This window comes from Emydura macquarii, unplaced genomic scaffold (assembly GCF_026122565.2).
Source record: "Emydura macquarii macquarii isolate MOO-44397 ecotype Brisbane River unplaced genomic scaffold, CSIRO-AGI_Emac_v2 contig_1045, whole genome shotgun sequence".
Lineage (NCBI taxonomy): Eukaryota > Metazoa > Chordata > Testudines > Chelidae > Emydura > Emydura macquarii.
Window position 1 is genome coordinate 16,565,616 of NW_027131182.1, and position 19,083 is coordinate 16,584,698.

The 19,083-nt window shown below is 39.4% G+C and overlaps 1 protein-coding gene across 1 annotated transcript in view; it reads right to left on the reverse strand.

Moving 5' to 3' along the window:
• Nucleotides 1-1,799: 1,799 nt before the first annotated feature.
• The window catches only part of PLCXD3 (phosphatidylinositol specific phospholipase C X domain containing 3), a 147,038-nt gene continuing 129,754 nt past the window's right edge, over nucleotides 1,800-19,083 (reverse strand). The window contains exon 3 of the mRNA XM_067545574.1: nucleotides 1,800-8,092. Within this exon, the coding sequence (XP_067401675.1) occupies nucleotides 7,936-8,092 (157 nt within the window). The 3' untranslated portion in view covers nucleotides 1,800-7,935. The remainder of the gene's footprint in view (nucleotides 8,093-19,083) is intronic.

The window sequence follows — 19,083 nt, forward strand, 5'->3', positions numbered from 1 at the left end:
CACTTTAAAGATATAGTCCCTCCCATTTCTCCCAAATAAACTTATTCAGAAGTTGTACTGTCTATTGAATGGGATCCATATTCTGGCCTCCCATATACCCAGCGCACCTCACTAATATAACTGAAAGTAGGGGCCTGCCTGCTTACTATAAAACCACCAAATTTCAAGAGATATTCTCTCCTCCACTCATCATGACAGATAGAGACTTTGTAAGTTGCTCTCTCTTGCCACAGGTGAACTCCATACTAACATCAGTGAGAATTCCATGTACATCGGGAGAACCGAAAAAATAACAAGAGATCCTCTGCATGGATGGGAGAGGAAAACGTAGCTTCTTATTACACTCCATAGCTGTGGAGTCCGTAAGTCCATTTGTCCTCTCATTTACAGTGGTGCTTACTTCATTTAACTCATTGGAGATGCACAGAATAACTCACAAGAGAATTTGGCCTGAGATGTGTGACTTTTTCCACAGGCTTGTGCGGTGTGGCTTTGAGAAGAAGCTCCATTTCCCTTTTGGAGATACAGCCTGTATTTTTTTACTGTGCTGATGTTGGTTTGCCAGCCAGCGCAGAATGGGCGGAGAGCCATGCACAGTCCCAAGTTAGGGGATTTCTAGTGGCTCCCCCTGCTCCCAGTGCTTTTAGTCAGGGAGTGCAATGAATTCCAGCAACCTACCTTCTCCATGTGGGTGTGTATGAGGGAGGACATGAGGGCTTATCCATTCAGGGGAGGCAGAATGGGCTCTAACCCATTTCACAGAAGTGACCTGAAGAAGGTTCCAAGGGTCAATTCTTTTTGGAAGCTCTTTGTTGCATCTAGACATTGAACTTGTGACCTGCAATGAAACCACAACAGAAGAGTACAGGTACCAGGGTTTTATTAGACATTTCACTGAATACAAAGAAACTGGGTTTTATGCTTTTTACGTTAAATACACATTCTTGTCATAAAAAAATCACATTTGCTATACAGAACTATAGGCAATTGTTTTTTACACAACATTTATTAAAGTACCATTGACAAGATCCTAAAAAGAGAAGGTACAGGCCTGTGAACCACTGGTGCACAATGCACAAGGAGTTATATGTCACCAATGTGACATACCCACACTTCTCACAGCATAGAATAACATCATCCCAATGCATTAGCAATCATTTGGAATAGTAAGGCTTCTAGAAAGAGAAATTTAATAGTGTCAGAGGCAGTATGGCAATATTGTCAGAATAACTATCTTGCACGCTTCTAAAACTATTCATCACTGAGGCCATCAATAACCTAACACCTGCTCTGGATTTATCTTTAATTCTTCCCCCCTCCCCCCAATTTTTATAATTACACTTAAAACTAGTGCATTCTGCTTTATGTATCCCAGCTTCCCAGGTGGTGTAACACTAATCAAACAGATTTGTTAATGTAATACAATTAATAGACTCTAGAAATCTTTGCAGATCCAACTGACTTTGGTGGGACTCTGCATGGATGAAAAAGTTTGCCCATGTGGATCCAAATGTAGGGGCTCTGTTCATCTAGGGGCTCTATTCATCTCATTGCTAGTATAGGATTGCCCCCACATATACGTTTACTAGTTATTCATTCATTTGAGCTTTAAATGTGGTGTTACAAAGATTAGGGCTAAATTATCGCCAACCAAAAAGGATCAAGAGTGTGTATGAGTGGGATGGGGTGTAAACCTGCCTGTGACAGGAGATGTAGATCTCTCTCTGCCTTCTCCTAGGGCTGTGTACAACTGCTCCCTTCATGATGTTGAGCAGGTGCTGAGGTTGAGAAAAGGGTAAGGTGCATTAGTGCACATTGAAGGGAGGGGAGGGATGATGGACTGAGGGTAGAGAGGTTACAGAAGGGTGCTGAAATTAGGTAAACAGCACTCCTGCTTATTCCCCAACCAGCAGGGTTGATTCTCACCGGGTTTCACCTCAACACCCCAAATCTGTTATCTGCTGCTTACGCAGGTCTGACTCTGAAGCCGCCCCCACCATATACACATATGATAGCTGTCTATCACTGGACTGAAGAGGCCAGCACGCAGCTGGCTGGTTGGGCAGATTTGGAATTGGACTTGTCTGGTGTCACAAATTGGGTGTTGAGGGCACAGTCACCCCTAAAAGCAAGTAGAGGTGCCTCAGGCAGAAACAGGAAGGAGGAAGTGTACCTGATTGTTGAGGAGACCGAGTTGACTGATTCATCATATTTCTGTGCAGTAGAAAGGTACTGATGCTCTCCTGATTTCTTAGAGCATAAAGCCCTTCAACCCTGGCCTGCTGGATATAATATTCCTTTCTTAATGAAAGATGTCATCACTCGAGAGAGCAGAATGCTGTCAATGGGAGGCGGTACCTCCTTGTCCCTAACCACACCCTCCTCAGTGTCTGGAATGAACCTGGATCCTGGGGCAGGTTCTGAACTGTGAATTCACAGTCATATTCCACCAGAAGACATTATTAGTGTTATTCAGAATCCAGGTATTTCCCCACAGCTGAACTATCCTGGAAAATTTTGCCCTTAATGTCATAGTTACAATACAATACGGAGCAAATTACATGCTCTCCATTACATGTGCACCATTCCCATTGACGTAAATAGGAGTTGCAAGTGTATATCTGAGGGAATGATCTGGCCATATATGTCAGACTAGGTCTTGATATTTGTGTACAGTTAATTTGATTACAAAAATAGTGCTAGTCCTTATTTATCAATTTTGACATGAGCTACAAGTAAGTTCAAGTTTAAACCCCTCTAAAAAGTAAAACACCCCAGTCCTAGACAAAGCATTCAGCCACCACACAACTTGTTTTGAAATCTGAGCTCATGACTATGGTGCTTAACAAAATTATGTAGATACATTAAGGCAGGTACCATGACTGCCCTTTTCCTTTAGGATAAGTTGTTATTTCTCACATCTTGTATACAACCCCCACTCCCACACATGCACACACAAACACACATGTAACCAGTACCTATAAAACAACAGCACATCAATTCATTATTTAAATAATAATAATGATAGAGAAAAATCACTGAACTCCAAGAAACTGGTCATCATTTTACATACAATACAGCATATTTTATCCTTGTCAGTGGGTAAACGTACAATTCAGAACAATGTTGACAACTGTATATTACACAGAAGCTACTACTGAGATATGGCAAACACATCATATAAACTATTAGCTTTTGCTTCACTGAAAAAGGAATTTAGCTGTCTAAAATGGCATTAGCTGACCTCTTGAAATTCTTATATAGCCTATTCAGATGACAATGCTCATCGCTCCATATATTTTTCAGAATGAAAAACACTAGAGATATGTTCTCAGTAGACTTCTCTTTTTTTGATATTTCTCAATTAGACTTCAGAAGTTTTTATTTCCTTTAATACCATATACCATACACAGTGCTCAATTTCTGCTATGGATTACTCCAGTGTAAATCTGCAGTAACTCCTTTGAAGCCAACAGAGTTGTTCTGACAACAGGATTTGACCCTACGTACACAGGCATACTGTATATACTTTTACAGAAATGAACACTATGATAATTTTAAATGGCAGAATGTATGTGTAAGTTCCATCTACAAAAATACTGGGGCAAATTCTACTTCCAGTTATACCAGTTGCAATATCATTGATTTCATTACTATTGTACTTCAGTTGCCTTCCATGGGGGTTCACCAATGAAAGCTGAGCAGAATTTGGCCCCTTTGGGCAGATTTTAATCTCACATACACTGGTGTTAGTCAGGAATAACTTAATTGAAGCCAATACAGCAGGGGCAGTCAATTATTTTTTGTCAAGATCCAAATTTCTTAGTCAAGGTATAGTCAAAGATCCAGACTCCAGAGAATATAAGAATGATAAGAAGTATATAAAAGATTTTGGGATCCGTTTAAAAGCATCCGGCAGTCCAGATTTGACCTGTGTTCCGCCTATTGACTACCCCTGCAATAGCGTATACTGGTGTGAAATCAGTGTAAATCAGATCACAATAAGGCATCAGATCTGCTAGATCTTCAGCAGGTGTAAATCAGGATAGCCCCAAGGAAATAAATGGAGCTATGCTGGTTTACAGCAGCTGAGCATCTCGCCCATTGTCTTTAAGCTCTTTAATGTATGTAGAGCTCCACTGTGATAGGTAATTTTTCAGATCTGACTGCAAGAAAACATTAAGTAGCCATGTCTTAATACCTGAAAGAGACATATTACTTGACATGTACACACTAGACTATAGAAACCATGAGTGATTAATACATACCTGAGGGGGAAAAAACACAATATGGTGGCAGCAGAGGAATTAACATTACTAGCTCCAAAAGTCAGTGAAGGATGCATAATGCAGCTGATGGAAAAATTATGATGCCCAGTATCTTAGGTGGGGTTTTTGCTCTTATGAATAGATTACAGTCATTAGTTCCCTTGTAGGATTCCATGTGGTACATGTGCAGAAAAACCAAAGCAGAGCATTGCATACCACTAAATGAACTAGGGCCCAATTCTGCTGCTCTTATGCAGGCAGATTTCCTGTTCAAGTCAATTTTGCCAACATATAGATGGCAAGATTGGGCTCTAATGACTTGTCTACACATGAAAATTAATCCAGAATAAGCGAAGGTATGAAGTTAAAGCAGATTAATTTTTCCTGATTAATTCTACATATAGTTGCTTTTATTCTGGAATAAGAGTGCAGTAGGGGTTATGCTAATGTGGAATAAGGCATTCATGCTGTAATATAAGCATCCTCACATGGAGGTAATTGGAAATAGCTATTCTGAAATAACTCCCTGTGTAGATAAACCCTTAAATGGTCCAGTTGTATTGCACACTTCCTTTCTGGTTTGTCTGGTTTTTTGGCAAGCATTCCACAAGAACACAATAGAAACTTTTGCCTGCTAGGATGACATGATTATGATTTTTGTCCCTCAGACTATACCACCAGTGAACTGAACATGTTACTCTATTCCCTCCCCCTGCCCCCAACAGTTAAAGCAAGTTTATTTATCCACAGCCATTAAATTCTGTTCTTCTCCACTGGGAAGGAGATTAACAGCTGAATGAAAATGGCATTGATCTGACAAAGTATTTTTGTGCATTTAGCTAAGAGTATAAAGATTTCCTCAACCCCATCCCTCACTAATGAAGAAACAACATCATTTGTTTATTACCTTATCACTGCAGAGGACTTTTTTGCTTTGCTTTTATTTTCCAGCACCCAAACAACAAACAGGACACAACTGAAGCTTAGCAGACATTTTAACAATGCCAATAAGATCAAGATACAACATAGTTATATTTATATATACTTTTTTCTTAAATACATCAAAACACTTGTGTTCAGTACATATTTATATAAATGAAACCCTTGTGGCATTTTGTGTGTGCTTGATTCAGGGTTTCGAAGAGGACATCAATATTGTGCCTCTCCAGTTAGTTACAACGGAAACCCAATCACAAAATAAAAAGCAAATTAGTTTTATTTCCTTGCCCACCCTAAAGATGTTCGTAATGCTTAGATTTTTATTTTTTTAACATATAATATTTATATGCAGTTAAAATGTTTGGCCACATTTGAATAACTGAAAAATGACAGAAGACATTGGAAAAACAAAAAACAAAAAACGATCTGGCTCACTGAAATAATTATGAAAATAGCTTCTTAAACTATAACTCCAATAAGTAAGCAAACAAGCTGTAGATTTATATCAGTGGACACCCTGATTTAAAGGAAAGGCACTGCCTTGAGAACTGTGCAAAACGTGGCAGTTTCAGTTTGCATGGGATTCGGCAAAATTTATTTTTATATTTCAACTCATGTAGCTCTCAGCTGTTGAATTTAGCTTTGAGAGAATCTGAAAACTAAAAACTACATTCATCAGAACCCACTGAGTTTTGTCTGGCTTCGTGTGAAAGCCACAGCTTCTTCCATTTCCTATGGGAAGAGACAGTGATTGTGAACCTCAGCAAAGGTTTTGGTTAAGTTTTGAGTTAGTAAAGAAACGAAACTGGCCTTGTTTTGCGGTTTCATTGTGATTGATTCTCATAGCCCTAATTGCCACATAGGAATTGTTAATGAAGAAGGAGTTGTAATTTTACTTTCTACATTCTTTAACCTGCATATATACCTTTACCTAAAAACAAGGGCACAGTTCTGTGAGTGTGAGTACATCTCTGTACTGTGTACATAGAGAAAATACATATGTATATGTGTCTTTACTGCACACAGATGCATAGACACACACAGGCACAACATCTAAATATAAAATAGCAGTAAGTATAGTACCTTTTATTTCTCTACTTTCTTAATGAAAAAATAGGTCTTCCTGGTGACTCTACTTTCATTTTCATAACCTCAGAACGTTGAGTTTGCAGTTCTTATTCCTCAAGTTTTATCACTTAATGGAAATTAGTAAGGGCCAAATAAACTCAAGCAACTTCCACTGATATCATGGGCACTTTGACTGAATAAGGATGCCATCCTAACTCTCACCCTTTCAAATTTAAACTATGATATTTCAATGAGCAATGTCTCCTTGTACTGCTTTGTAGTCTATGATCAGTAGAAATTTTATTTAATATTCTGCTTTCCTCAATTATGTACATGCACATCATATATGATTAACTCTATTAATTTCCAATTGTGAATTGATGAAACCATACAATGACACTGCTCTCATTTTATTTTATACCTCACCAGCTTTTTCACCTATTAGTGTGGTATTAACGGTAGTGGGACTGGAAGGTCTGCTGTTATAATAGCAGGTATTCCCAATCCCTTGTCATAATTTATTATTTCACATGAATGAAAGGATCAGTTGTTTGCTGCTCACTGAACTATTCCACTCTTTAATAGAACAATTTTTCATTCTTGCATTGGTACCGATTTTTTCATCAGCAAAAACTGTTGTTCTGTGTTTATAGCTGCCTTAAAGAGAAATTGATATTAACTAAACCTTCATATTAATAAAGTCAATGTTTAGTCTGTATAGATTATTTCTATATAAAAGGCCAAATCCTGCTCATCCTACTTACATGAGTAATTCTGTTGATTTAGGGCCTGGTTCATAGCTGATTAATGGAAAGCCTCCCATCCATTTCAATGGGCCGTGCATCAGACCCTTAAATGGAACTTCTCATGCGAGGGATTTTTAAAAGTGCTCAGCATTGCCTTAACTCTGTTCCTATTGAAGTCCATGGTAAAACTCCCACTGGCTTCAATCCGAGTAGAGTTAGGTCAACACTGCATACTTTTTGACTTCAGCAAGTGCATAGCACTTTTGACAATCCCTCTCCATGTGAGCAAGGTAATCAGGATTTGTCCCATATTCTGCAAAGGCTACAGAATGTAGTTCTGTATATTTGCTGTCTGCTGACGATATAAGTGTTGCAGACATGACTTTATATTGACTTTATTTCCCAAAGGCCAATAAACTGATGACCACCAATGAATGCAATCAGTTATGCCATCTAACAGATGAAGTGCATTGAATTAAAATCTTAGGGTCATATTCTGCCCTCAGTCTGCAGCTAAACATTCATGTCAGTGGGAATTCCCTGTGCAGACAGAGGTCATTATCTGTCCCTCCAGTCTGCAAACAGCAAATTGCTTGGCACTATTAATAACCTTAGAAGTAAGACACAGAAATTATATTTGGTACTTCGCGGAAAATGTGTAAGTGGCTTTCTTTAGTCAATCACTAAACAAATCCTGTTTTGCTCTTCAAATGAAAAACACAAGGGTTATTAATGAAAACAATTATTATAACCAATTAAAACATTTCCCTTTGCCCACCCACTACAGGACCTAAACACCTCAGAGATTCAGTGTTATAAGAAGATCTGTGTGTTACAAGATAATTTTTTTTCTAATACAATTGTTGGGTTTTTTTAAAATCTACTCAATGAACAACAAATATATTGCAGTAGTATCAAGTAGTATCAGCTTTGCCTTCATCCAGGACATAGTTGAGTTTTATGACAGTGCTGATAAAGTCACCAAGTTCTACAAAATCAGCAGTGATAATATTGATACCACTTTCTCCTGGTTTCTGAGTTCGGACCCACTGCATCATTGCAGGAAGAGCCCTGAGGAGGAAAAGGAAGAAGAGTTATTCATAAAGAAGCAAGACAAACACTTGGGTGCATTTTTATAAAGCGCTTAGCATTGACTTCACTTTGCTCCCCATGGTAAAATGCCCAATGACTTGAGTTAGGCCATTGCTGAGCATTTTTGAAATTTCCACCTTTAATTCCCTGTGTAGAATATGTCTTGATTATATTTCAACTTCTTAAGGATTAATGCAAATATTTAATAGAAACATGTCAAGCAATTCCACAGCAACTGGTTAGGAAGGAGAAATAACACAGAAAACAAGTTCATGGTAGGTTGACACATCATAGAAAGCTTTGAGAAACATTCTGCCTCTATCATGTATAATGTCTATTGTTCTTACTTCTGTAAAACAAGATCTTTGTTTCTCAGAAGTCCCTAGGCTCCTGATATTTATTTCCTGCCAAGATTTAGAGTTATATTAAAACTTTGTTTGGGACACCAGAACAATGTATTGAATATCTCTTTCTTTACAATATGACATGTATATCACATGTCCAATAGTCAAGCCATGGATTATGTTTCATTATGAGTTTATTATTAGTTAGTGGAAAAAAAACAGTGTGGACTTACTGGTTGTTTTCTGAGACAGGGTGGAGTTATTAGGTCAGATATCCAAAGATGGAATATTGGACTGCAAAACCTATCTGTGTGTGTGTCTCTTTATAGCCTAGAGCGGTCTCTGACGCCATGAAGGGAGGAACTTTTATCTCTAATCACCTATACATGGAGAAGATTTCTGATACTAGATGACTCATTAATTCTGTCGATAAAGATGTAACAAGATCCAATGACTGGAAGTTGAAGTTAGCAAAGTTCAAATGAAATAAATGTGCACATTTTAACAGTGAGGGTAATCAATCAAATTCTCCAGTATTTGGAGTCTTAAAATCAAGATTGGGGGTCTTTCTAAAAATATGCTCTAGTTCAACCACACATTACTGGGCTAAAAGGAGGAATTCATTGGGTGAAATCTATGCCCTGTGTTCTGCAGGAGCTCAGACTAGATTAATGTAATAGACCCCTCTGGACTTAAAGTCTACAAATCTGTGATTCCCTTCTGGATTGCACCTTATGTAGTCATTTTTCCCTATGCAGAGTAAGTGTAAAATGCTGATCTGGTAGCAATACCAAGCACGTCCAATGCTTTTAAATCTAAATTAATCTATTTCTGACCAATAGCTTTAGGTAAAATAGGAAGAAAGAACACAGAACTGGTGAAGGATACAGATTTTACTTGTAAGTGGCTTAGTTTAATTATAAAAGTATTCACTGTTGACACAAAGATTAATCAGGATCCTATAAAACATTAGTGACAGAGAAACATAGCACTCCAAGGCCTTGATTGAGATCAGAAAAGCACTTAAACACATGCTTAGGTCCATCACTATTCAGCAAAGTATAACATTTTATTGTATAGCTTCCAATAAGACATACACAGATGCTTAAAGTTAAGCATCTGTTTATGTGCTCTGCTGAATCCAAACCTAATGGAACATCTTTGGACTGTCCAGTAATTTTATTTTGTATAACCTTGGTACCTGGCATTGTTGTATAAAGAACCATGAGAGAGACCATGAAACTGGAGAGAGACCATATTGTGATTCCAGGAACCAACATTTGAAAGGAACTGACAGCAACCAGGTTTTGAGGAATTGGACAAATCGTAACCAGACTGAAGAGAGTGATACAGATGAACCAGAGCATGAGGAAACTGATCAAAGGTGGCTCAAAGGGGTTGAAAGCACTCAGATGCAGTGCCATATCAAAACGTAAATGATTTTGCTGATTTTGATATGGGTTCTTTATTTCTTAAGTGCTCATCTGCCTTTGATATTTATTTCCACTTGAGGCACAAGATTGTCTCTTTGTGGCATCCCATGTGTTCACTGTGAAACATAATAATTTTGTAATTCTGTTCCCAAACCCAAGGGTTTGCTTATCATCTAATCTATCTAATATAAGGTACCTATCATCTTGATATCTAGAAACAGCATTCTTTGTCTCTTCCCAGGTACATATCAATCTAAGCTTTACTAGACAGGTATGCTTCTTTCTTTTTCTATTCTATTTCAGGTCCAACTGAACTGGTGTGCCTAGACATGAGACCCTTTCAGGTGAAGTGCTGGTAGCTACCTGATTGGAGAATTCTATTTCATAATTTTATATTTCAGCATGAACTTGATTGCATGATCCCTAGTCACACACTGTCAGATAAACTGATAAAGATCTTTTGTTTATAAATCTAGAGAGCTTGCAAATGTAAGTCATATGTAGATGAGACTAGCCAGCAAAGCACAAGACTTCTCCATATTAATGCACAGTAAAAATAAAAGCAGCAAAACGTACGAGGCCCAAATTGTCTGCTGGTATAACTCCACTGACCTCCAGGATTATTAGGCTTGGGGTATTTTACAAAAGTCTCTTTCATTAACGCTGCATATGATGAGAAGTTCACAGAAAGGGCAGTACATTTCCCTCTTCCCATAATGCCCCTTGAAAATGGCTCTACATCAGTGGTTGCAAGAAACTGTGTGCATTGTTTCGCTTTAGTACAAACACTCACACATACTAACAGCAATTATGGGAATAATCCTGGCTTAATGTTCCTCAGGGTCTCTTTGTGATAGCAATACAAAACTTGTTTACCCTTCATTGTAATTTCCAGGCTCTGCATGCCTCAGACTAGTAATTGTCCTCATTAAGTGTGTTAGTCAGGAAAATGTAGTCCATGCTGCGTGGCAGCCACCCACATGTTTTATGCGCATAGAAACCCAGTAGATACTATGGCATTAGTGTGTATCTTCTTAATCACTCTAACAAAGCGGATTTTGTGCATGGATACACGCACTTCTCTCCCCCTATAAACGCACTGCAGTCAACCATGGACCCCACTTCCCTGCAGTTGCATCTACATAAGCAGACACCTGCGGCCACCAGGAGTCTGCCCCAAGGACTTTAATGTCCATCCACCTGCTGTACCAGGGCCAAGGCTTCCTAACCCTAAACTGGCAAGAAAGATAGAGTGGTCTGAGTACAGGCCTTGGCCCCAAAAATTCACAAGTACTGATCTCAGCTCTGATACAGGCATGTTAACACACAAAAGTTGTACTGCTTAAACTATACTGGTATAGTTAAAGCAGTGCAACCATTATGGACACAATTATACCAGTACCATAAAGGAAGTGGCATAAAATAGTCTGGTAAAAGGCAAACTGTGTCTACATTAAGGGTTGTATTGATATAGCTATTTTGGCAAAAAAAGAAACTCACCCCTACTTAAAATAGTTATGCTGGTGCAAAAACTGCATTGACTAGACTCTCATCTCCCTTCTTAGCCTTGTTCCAGAGGGGTAGCCATGTTAGTCTGTATACAGCAAAAACAACAAGAGTTCTGTAGCACTTTAAAGACTAACAAATTTCATTTCAGCAGACATAAACTTTCGTGGGCTTCAGCCCACTTCCTCAGATGCAGTTGGTAGAAATAATACAGCAAATATTGGCAACATATGTAGGAGGCAACATATACATATCCAAAGGCATAGACAACAATGGGATAGGTGGATGAAAGCCGGGTACTTGAGGCCTAATGACAACCATTGAGTAGGAGGTGAAAATGGGTGATCAGAGCAAATTACTTCTTGTAATGATATAGCCATTCCAAATCCCCGTTTAAACCCAGTTTGAATGTATCAAGTTTGCAGATAATTTCTAACTCAGCAGTTTCTCTTTGGAGTCTGTTTTTGAAGTTTTTTTGTAGAAGTATAGCAACTTTGAGGTCAGAGACAGAGTGTCCTGGGAGATTGAAGTGTTCTCTGACTGTTTATGGATGTTATTATTTTTTGTCTGATTTGTGTCCATTTATCCTTTTGCGAAGTGATAGTCCAGTTTGGCCAATGTACATGGCAGAGGGGCATTGCTGGCACATGACGGCATATATAACATTAGTGGATGTGCAGGTGAATGAGCCCCTTATAGTGTGATTGATGTGGTTAGGACCAGTGATGCTGTCACTAGATCTGTTAAACTCACTGTGCCTGAGTTTCCCTATTTCCCTATCTCTAAAATGCTGCAATGACAATTCATAACACTACTTGATGAGGAAATTTGAATGTTTGCTTGCCTCACAGGGGTATTATGTGATTTAATTACTGGCAGTAAACATTCTGAAGTGCTGAGATGAAAAGCCCTGTGTGGGTTTGATTACTGCGGCAAATTAATGGCCACATAGTTGAAAGTTCTGACATATGTAAAGTAGTCATGGGCACATTTCAAAAAGTTTGGAGGTGCAGTTCTATTTGGATAAGCCTTGAAAAGTTTGCATGCTTATCTAAAAATTATTTGTATATATTAATGTCTTCCTTTTTAAATGACCTATTAAGCACAATTAGCTGGGCCTTGCCAACTCTGTGGCTGTGGAATTTGCTGTGGAATCCACTCCTTGCAGTGGAGTTATGCTGGAGAATTTCAGTTTTCTTTCTTTCTTTTTTTTTTTTTTAAAGAACCTTCTGGCCCTTAGGGTGGCCACAATTACCATAAAAACATGAACCACGTGAACAAACTGATGCAGTATTGCTTGCCTTAGTCTTTAGCAAGCTGAAATAATAGCTCTGAGAGAGATCATGCTGCATGATCCAATAAGTGAAGAGGAAAGAGAAATACCTTCATCCAGTCCCACAAACCTATGCACTAAGCCTCACTCTGTCCCGACTCACCCCACTTTTGCATTGGTATAACTCCATTGACTTCAGTGGGAGTTACGCCACTGTGAGATCAAAATCAGATCCTGTGGCAGAGTGCCATGGTGTTTGGTGAACAATGGATGAAGTACAACTAAGCTGCCCCCTGCTCGTGCACAGGTGCAGAACAATGTTGGTGTTCTGGGAAACAGAATAAAGGATGCCTACAGGAAGGTAGAGCTCCAGGCTTAAAGGCGATAGTATTGTGATGAACACCAGGCTGTGTTACTTTGGGTCATCTGTTGCCTTGTTTTGATTTCAGATTATGAACATTATCCTTGCAAGAAAAACCCTTGTTGAATGCGCCACTGTATTATTTCTGCTGAGTCACTCCACTAGCTCAAAAGTCTGCTGTAAATAAACACACACTGCTGTATGAGTGGGGCCACTCATGTCCCTCTTGAAAGAGAGAATAAACCATTTCTTCGAGTCCAAAGCTTCCTGAGAGCTGACAAACAATGCTCCAATTCTCCCCTTGCTTTCACCAATGGAATTCAGGAGTAGCTGGCCTGAAGGCAATGGTCTTTGGCTTTGAAACTGCATATGCATGCTTCGATTGGACCTGATTCTCCTCTCGCTTTCGTACCAGTCTAAGACCATTGTGTAATTTTAAAAAACAACAACCCAGAATGGACCAGCATCATGTCACATCTTATTAAAAAACCTCACATAACTTCAGTTAAGAAAATTTGCTTTTGGCCTGTTTTAGTTCCAAGTGAATTTTTATGTCTGAGTCATAAAACCCTGACAAGGTGACAGAATGTTAATGACGGCAGTGCTCTATTATGGGGCCTCCTGTGGCGAAACATCCATTCCTCTCAGCAGAGCTTTCAAGGGAGGAGAGGCAAAAAAGCAGCACTGTAACCGCAAAACAAAAGAGCTGTTCTTGCTGTTAATGAGAGTTTGATTGCTAAAGGGCAGACAGTGGGTTTTCTTTCAGATTATATGGAACCACTACAATGACTAATCCAGAAAGGGAGAAGTGGTTTCACATACAGATTGCAAAACAGTCTATCAGTGACTGCCCCAGTTACCAACAACAGGTCACACCGAACCTTGAAGCTATTCCATTTGCTCAGGGCAAACATGATATTTACAAGCTGTGACAGAATTTTCAGTGTCTTACTTCCCTTTACAATCTCCTACAGGAAATGCTCATTTGCAAGGAAATAATTGATCCTTTGCACCATCACCTAGTGACAAGAGCACAGGAGCTGCTGTTAAGAACTCTTAGTTCAAATAATGGAACTGCTGACTTGCCATGTGAGTTTTAGGCCAGTTTGCAAAACTACCCACTAGATTTGAGTACCCAAATTGGCACACAATGGCTCTAATTTTCAATGGTGCCAAGCCCTTGCAATTCAGTTGACTTCAGTGGGAACTGGGTTGCTCTGTGCATCTCCATGTCCCGAAATCTCAAATTGGGCACCCAAAAATGGACACACCCAGAATTAGCAGAATAGTTTAAACTTTCTGGGTGGGATTTTCAAGAACGCTCAGTTAGCCTAACTTTGCTCCCATTGATGTCACTGAAAGTTTTATGATATAGGGATATAGGGATTTCCAGGGCATATCAATATGAACCTTTTGGAGCTGCAGACGTATATATATCCTCAGAAGCATTCACCGGTGTGGTGACCATGAAAATGTCAGCATGCAAAGGGTTATTTTCAGTTCCTCAGCATCTCAAATTCCATAGTTTTTCCTTTGTCATATGCAGGCACCATGCAAGTCTGCCTAGGACTCCATGAGAACTGAATGTCATGAGAAGGGGCTGAAAGGGTTACAAAGCTATCTGAAACATTTTAAGGGACTGTACCTATCCTTCTGGTCACTGAGGTGCATTGTATTTTTAGAAAACTGGCTGAAATGAATTTGGTACATTATTCACTCAGTCTCACTGGACACTGGTGGTAGTTGGTTTTTCAGGATCTTGAATGAAAGTGTTATACTGTTTATAAATTGGCAGGATGCAGGCGCTGGCTATACAATCCAGTAGCCTCTGCATTTATTCCACTGAAATGTTTATCTATAATTCAGTGGTCTCCAACTGCTGTATAAAGTTTGGAAACACATTTAGTCTCTTCAGAATCAATGTGGGCCAGTTTTCTTTGTACTTCAGACCAGTTTTTGATTTTAAAAGAACAGTGTGAACTTGAAAGTCAGCTTCCTGTATCCACCTGCAAAGGCAGGGAGTGGTAACATTTTAGTAGTATTTACTAAACCAACATCCTTACTCTTGCAAAAAAGCACAATGGGATATTTAATAGCAACAAATGTTGACCCTGTAGGCTAGTGGTTTGTTCTCAGTATCTATCTTGTTTTTATTCCTGATTCTATTTTTGGAATATTGAGCTTAGAGCCACAGGGAGGCTAACTGTATATCTAAGGGTGTTAGCGATTTGCACAGCTGGAAAAGGTTTCAACAAGCTTGGGGCTATGATTATAGAAACACTCACTTAAGCAACAACACTAGCCTGGACAAATAAACTCTATTTTAGGTGAAGGACCATGCATTAATGTCTAGGCCACAGGAGCTTGTGTGAGGTGTTCTGTGCTCCAAACCTGGCTCTTCCAATGACTCTCTGGATCACTTTGGACAAGTTGCTTAACTGCCCTGTGTCTTAGTTTTCTCCATCTTTTCTTCAAAAGGGGATAGTACCATCCTTTCAACAGTGAAGTGAAGCTTAATTCATTAAACTATGTGCAATTATTTCATAATTAACCATTCAGTTAAGAGAGCTGACTGTGAATCAGCTTGGATTCCTCCCATCCCATTCATGGCTCTTTAAACTTTCCTGCGAGGTATCACTGCACATCTTTGCTCAGGTATTGGTACCTGATGTTGCTGATGTGGTTGAGATGGTGACATGTGCTCTGGATCCAGTTCCTACCTCGCTGCTGAAGGCATGCTGATTTTTTTTTTATTAGCAACAATAATTCATGGAATTGTGAAGTTAAGTCTGGATTCAAGACTTGTTCTATTATATTTTACATGGAATTTCACACTATTAGGAAACCTCTAACAGCAGTAAAGGAAATATCTGTTTTTTTAGTCTGTCTTACATTTCCTTTTTCTAGTACTTGACAAAGTTATTGAGATTCACTTATAAACTCATCACACTCAGTTCAGTGTATTAACAACAGTCAGGCTTTGGAGTTTACTGCAATATGGGAAGTTCTTTGTTGAAGGTGTACAAGTTGTTATTAAATGCAGATGACTCATGTTCTCTTTACCTGACCTTTCACAAGCCTGCATTGAACATCATCAGTCATAGTACTACTCTTGTCACATCACAGTGGGAGTTGTCAGGCAGGGCTTAGTAGTTTGCATCATATTTAACTTGTAGGCTGCTGACTGTGGGTTTGTTTACCTTCACTCAACTATTCTTGGCTGTGTTCTGCCTCAGGGACTTGTGTTGGGACTAGAGAGGGGCTCCCCCATCAGAATTCAGACCTACATTTAAAAAATCCTGAAAGGTGTTTGGATTCAGGGTTCTGGTTGGGGCCATCTATAGTAAGTACCTTTCTTTTACTACAGTTGTATGGTACCATTTGCACAGAGTTTGCAAACAGATTTATCTAACTTTTCCATCAAACCATTAAGATACAATTTCCAGCTCTACTGTTATGCAGCATCTCTCAGCGATCCTATAGGGCTCCCCGTGTCGGCTGCCAACAAGACTGATGTGAGGGGAATCCAGCCTCTGGATCCCGGGGTATTTTAAGCTTACCTGGGTCTCAGCAGGCTGAAACACTGTTTCCTCTCTCGGCCTCTCTGGTACATTTCCTGGACTATGACCTGAGTCTGCCCACCTGCCTTGTCCCCAGGACCAGAACTGACGCCCAAGACGCCTCAGTTTCTTAAACACACCGTGCTCCTAGAACTCTACTGAAGAAGTGAGCCTTCTGGTTTACTGTTTAACTCTCTCAGGAGGCAAGTGGCAATTGGAAAGCATGTAACACACACACAGGCACTTTTCATAGCGTCTAACACCGTTGCTTTTTTTATATTTAAGAGATGAAGCACAAGAGAGTACAGATCATATAGAATACACCAAACATCCTAAACCCAATGCCCCTCTCTAGCTCACCGTTTCCTTGGGGGACCATCTGTGTCAGGAAGGTAGGCAGGGTCCCCTGCCTCATCAGAACCCTGCATGCTGGGCTGCTTCTCCTTCATCTTGAGCTGAAGAAAAATGGCACCCAAAAGAGTAGCTCCTGGCCTTTTTACAACTTTTAGCCCCCTTTGACAGGTGACATCCTGCTCTGCCTCAACAGGTGACCACACAATCCCACCAGTTGATTTTGTTGCAAAGGCAATTTCCCCCCTTCCAAACCAGCTTTCTTGGGGGGGACTCAGTCTATTGTTCAGAACTATTCCATTTTGATGGGAGAGCAATTAGTGTCAGCGATCCTCTTTTGTTATTCTTTTGCCATCACCAGCTTTTGGAATCTCAGCCCAACATGGAAGCAAACAGACAACAGAGGTGGCAAAAAGCTGTACCATCAAAATAGAGTTTGCAGTTTGGTAAAGACGTATACAGAGAATTCACAATCCCATAGAGAATTCATAGATAGTACAGACAGATTTCCTAATGGTCATAGCATCCATTTATGAAACTCAAATAGATCCTAAGGCCAGAAGGGACCACTGTGATCATTTAGTCTGACCTGTATAGCAGAGGCTGCAGAACATCCTCAAAATTATTGCTAGAGCAGATCTTTTAGAAAAACATCCAATCTTGATTTAAAAATTGTCAGTGATGGAGAATCCATCATGACCCTCGGTAAATTATTCCGTTGGTTAATTGCTCTCATCATTAAAAATGTATGCCTTATTTCCAGTCTAAATTTATCTAGCTTTAACTTCCAGCCATTGGACCATATTCTACCTTTCTCGGCTAGACTAAAGAACCCATTATTAAATATTTATTCCCCACGTAGGTACTTATAGACTGTAATCAAGTCATTCCTTAACCTTCTCTTTGTTACGGTAAACAATTTTGCTCCTTGAGTCTACCACTACAAGGCATGTTTTCTAAACATTAATAATTTTTGTGGCTCTTTTCTGAACCCTCTCCAATTTATCAACTACCCTCTTGTGGGCACCAGAACTGGACACAGTATTCCGACAGTGGTCACACCAGTGCTAAATAGATGTAAAATAACCTTTCTACTCCAACTCAAGATTCCTGTTTATGCATCCCAGGATCACATTAGCTCTTTTTGACACAGCATCACACTGGGAGCTTATGTTCAGCTGATTATCCACCCTAAGTCTTTTTCACAGTGTCTGCCTCCCAGGACAGAGCCTCCCATTCTGTAAGTACATTTACATCTAACCATATTAAAACATATATTGACTGCTTGTGCCCCACTTACCAAGCGATCCAGATCACTCTGTATCACTGACCTATCCTCTTCATTATTTACCATTCCCCCAATTTTTGTGTCTAAACCCAAATCAAAATGCAAATCTTGCCCACTGGTTCTATGCTCACTGAACAAAGTTTCAACTTTAGTAACTCTATTTGATAGAACATCTCCTCCAGTGTTTTCAAGCCACAAGAAACGGAGGCTTTGATACCAGTCTCACTCAGACCAATATAAATCAGGAACAACTCCACTGATGTCAAGAAAGTCATGTTGATGTAAAACAGGTGTGGAGATCATAATCAGACCCCAAATATCATGTTGTTAACAAATTTATCATTGATTTGTGGTTCCATTTTGTTGCCTGGACATTTTTCTGACATTTGTTAATATAGCAAGACTGGGATCTTTGCTTAGCAAGATGACTTGCAAATGCAAGTAAGTGCTTTTGTCTTTTCAGGTGCTTTTTATCTTTTTGCCCCTTCCAATTCCTTATTAGTCAAAAGCCAATGGTTCATTGGGCTAATGTGGTTAAGGCACATCAATATCACAGCCAATGGTACATAATGGAGTGAAATGGCCAGCATCACATCCAACTGTCTTTGACTGCTCAAACCCAATGGAGGAGATACTCATTTTGGAGCTGGCCTTTTGGCGTGAGCTGGAGCAAGACACAAACCCACAACCATCAAGAGGATAGTTAAGTACCTTAACTACTCAGCAATCACACTCCATATTGTTGGGAGTTCTTAATGGTATCATGCCTAGAGTTCATCTTACACAGCACATCTTTCATAGCTTTCCTGTTTGAATGTTAAAATCTTGCATATATCAACAAACCAGAAATAATA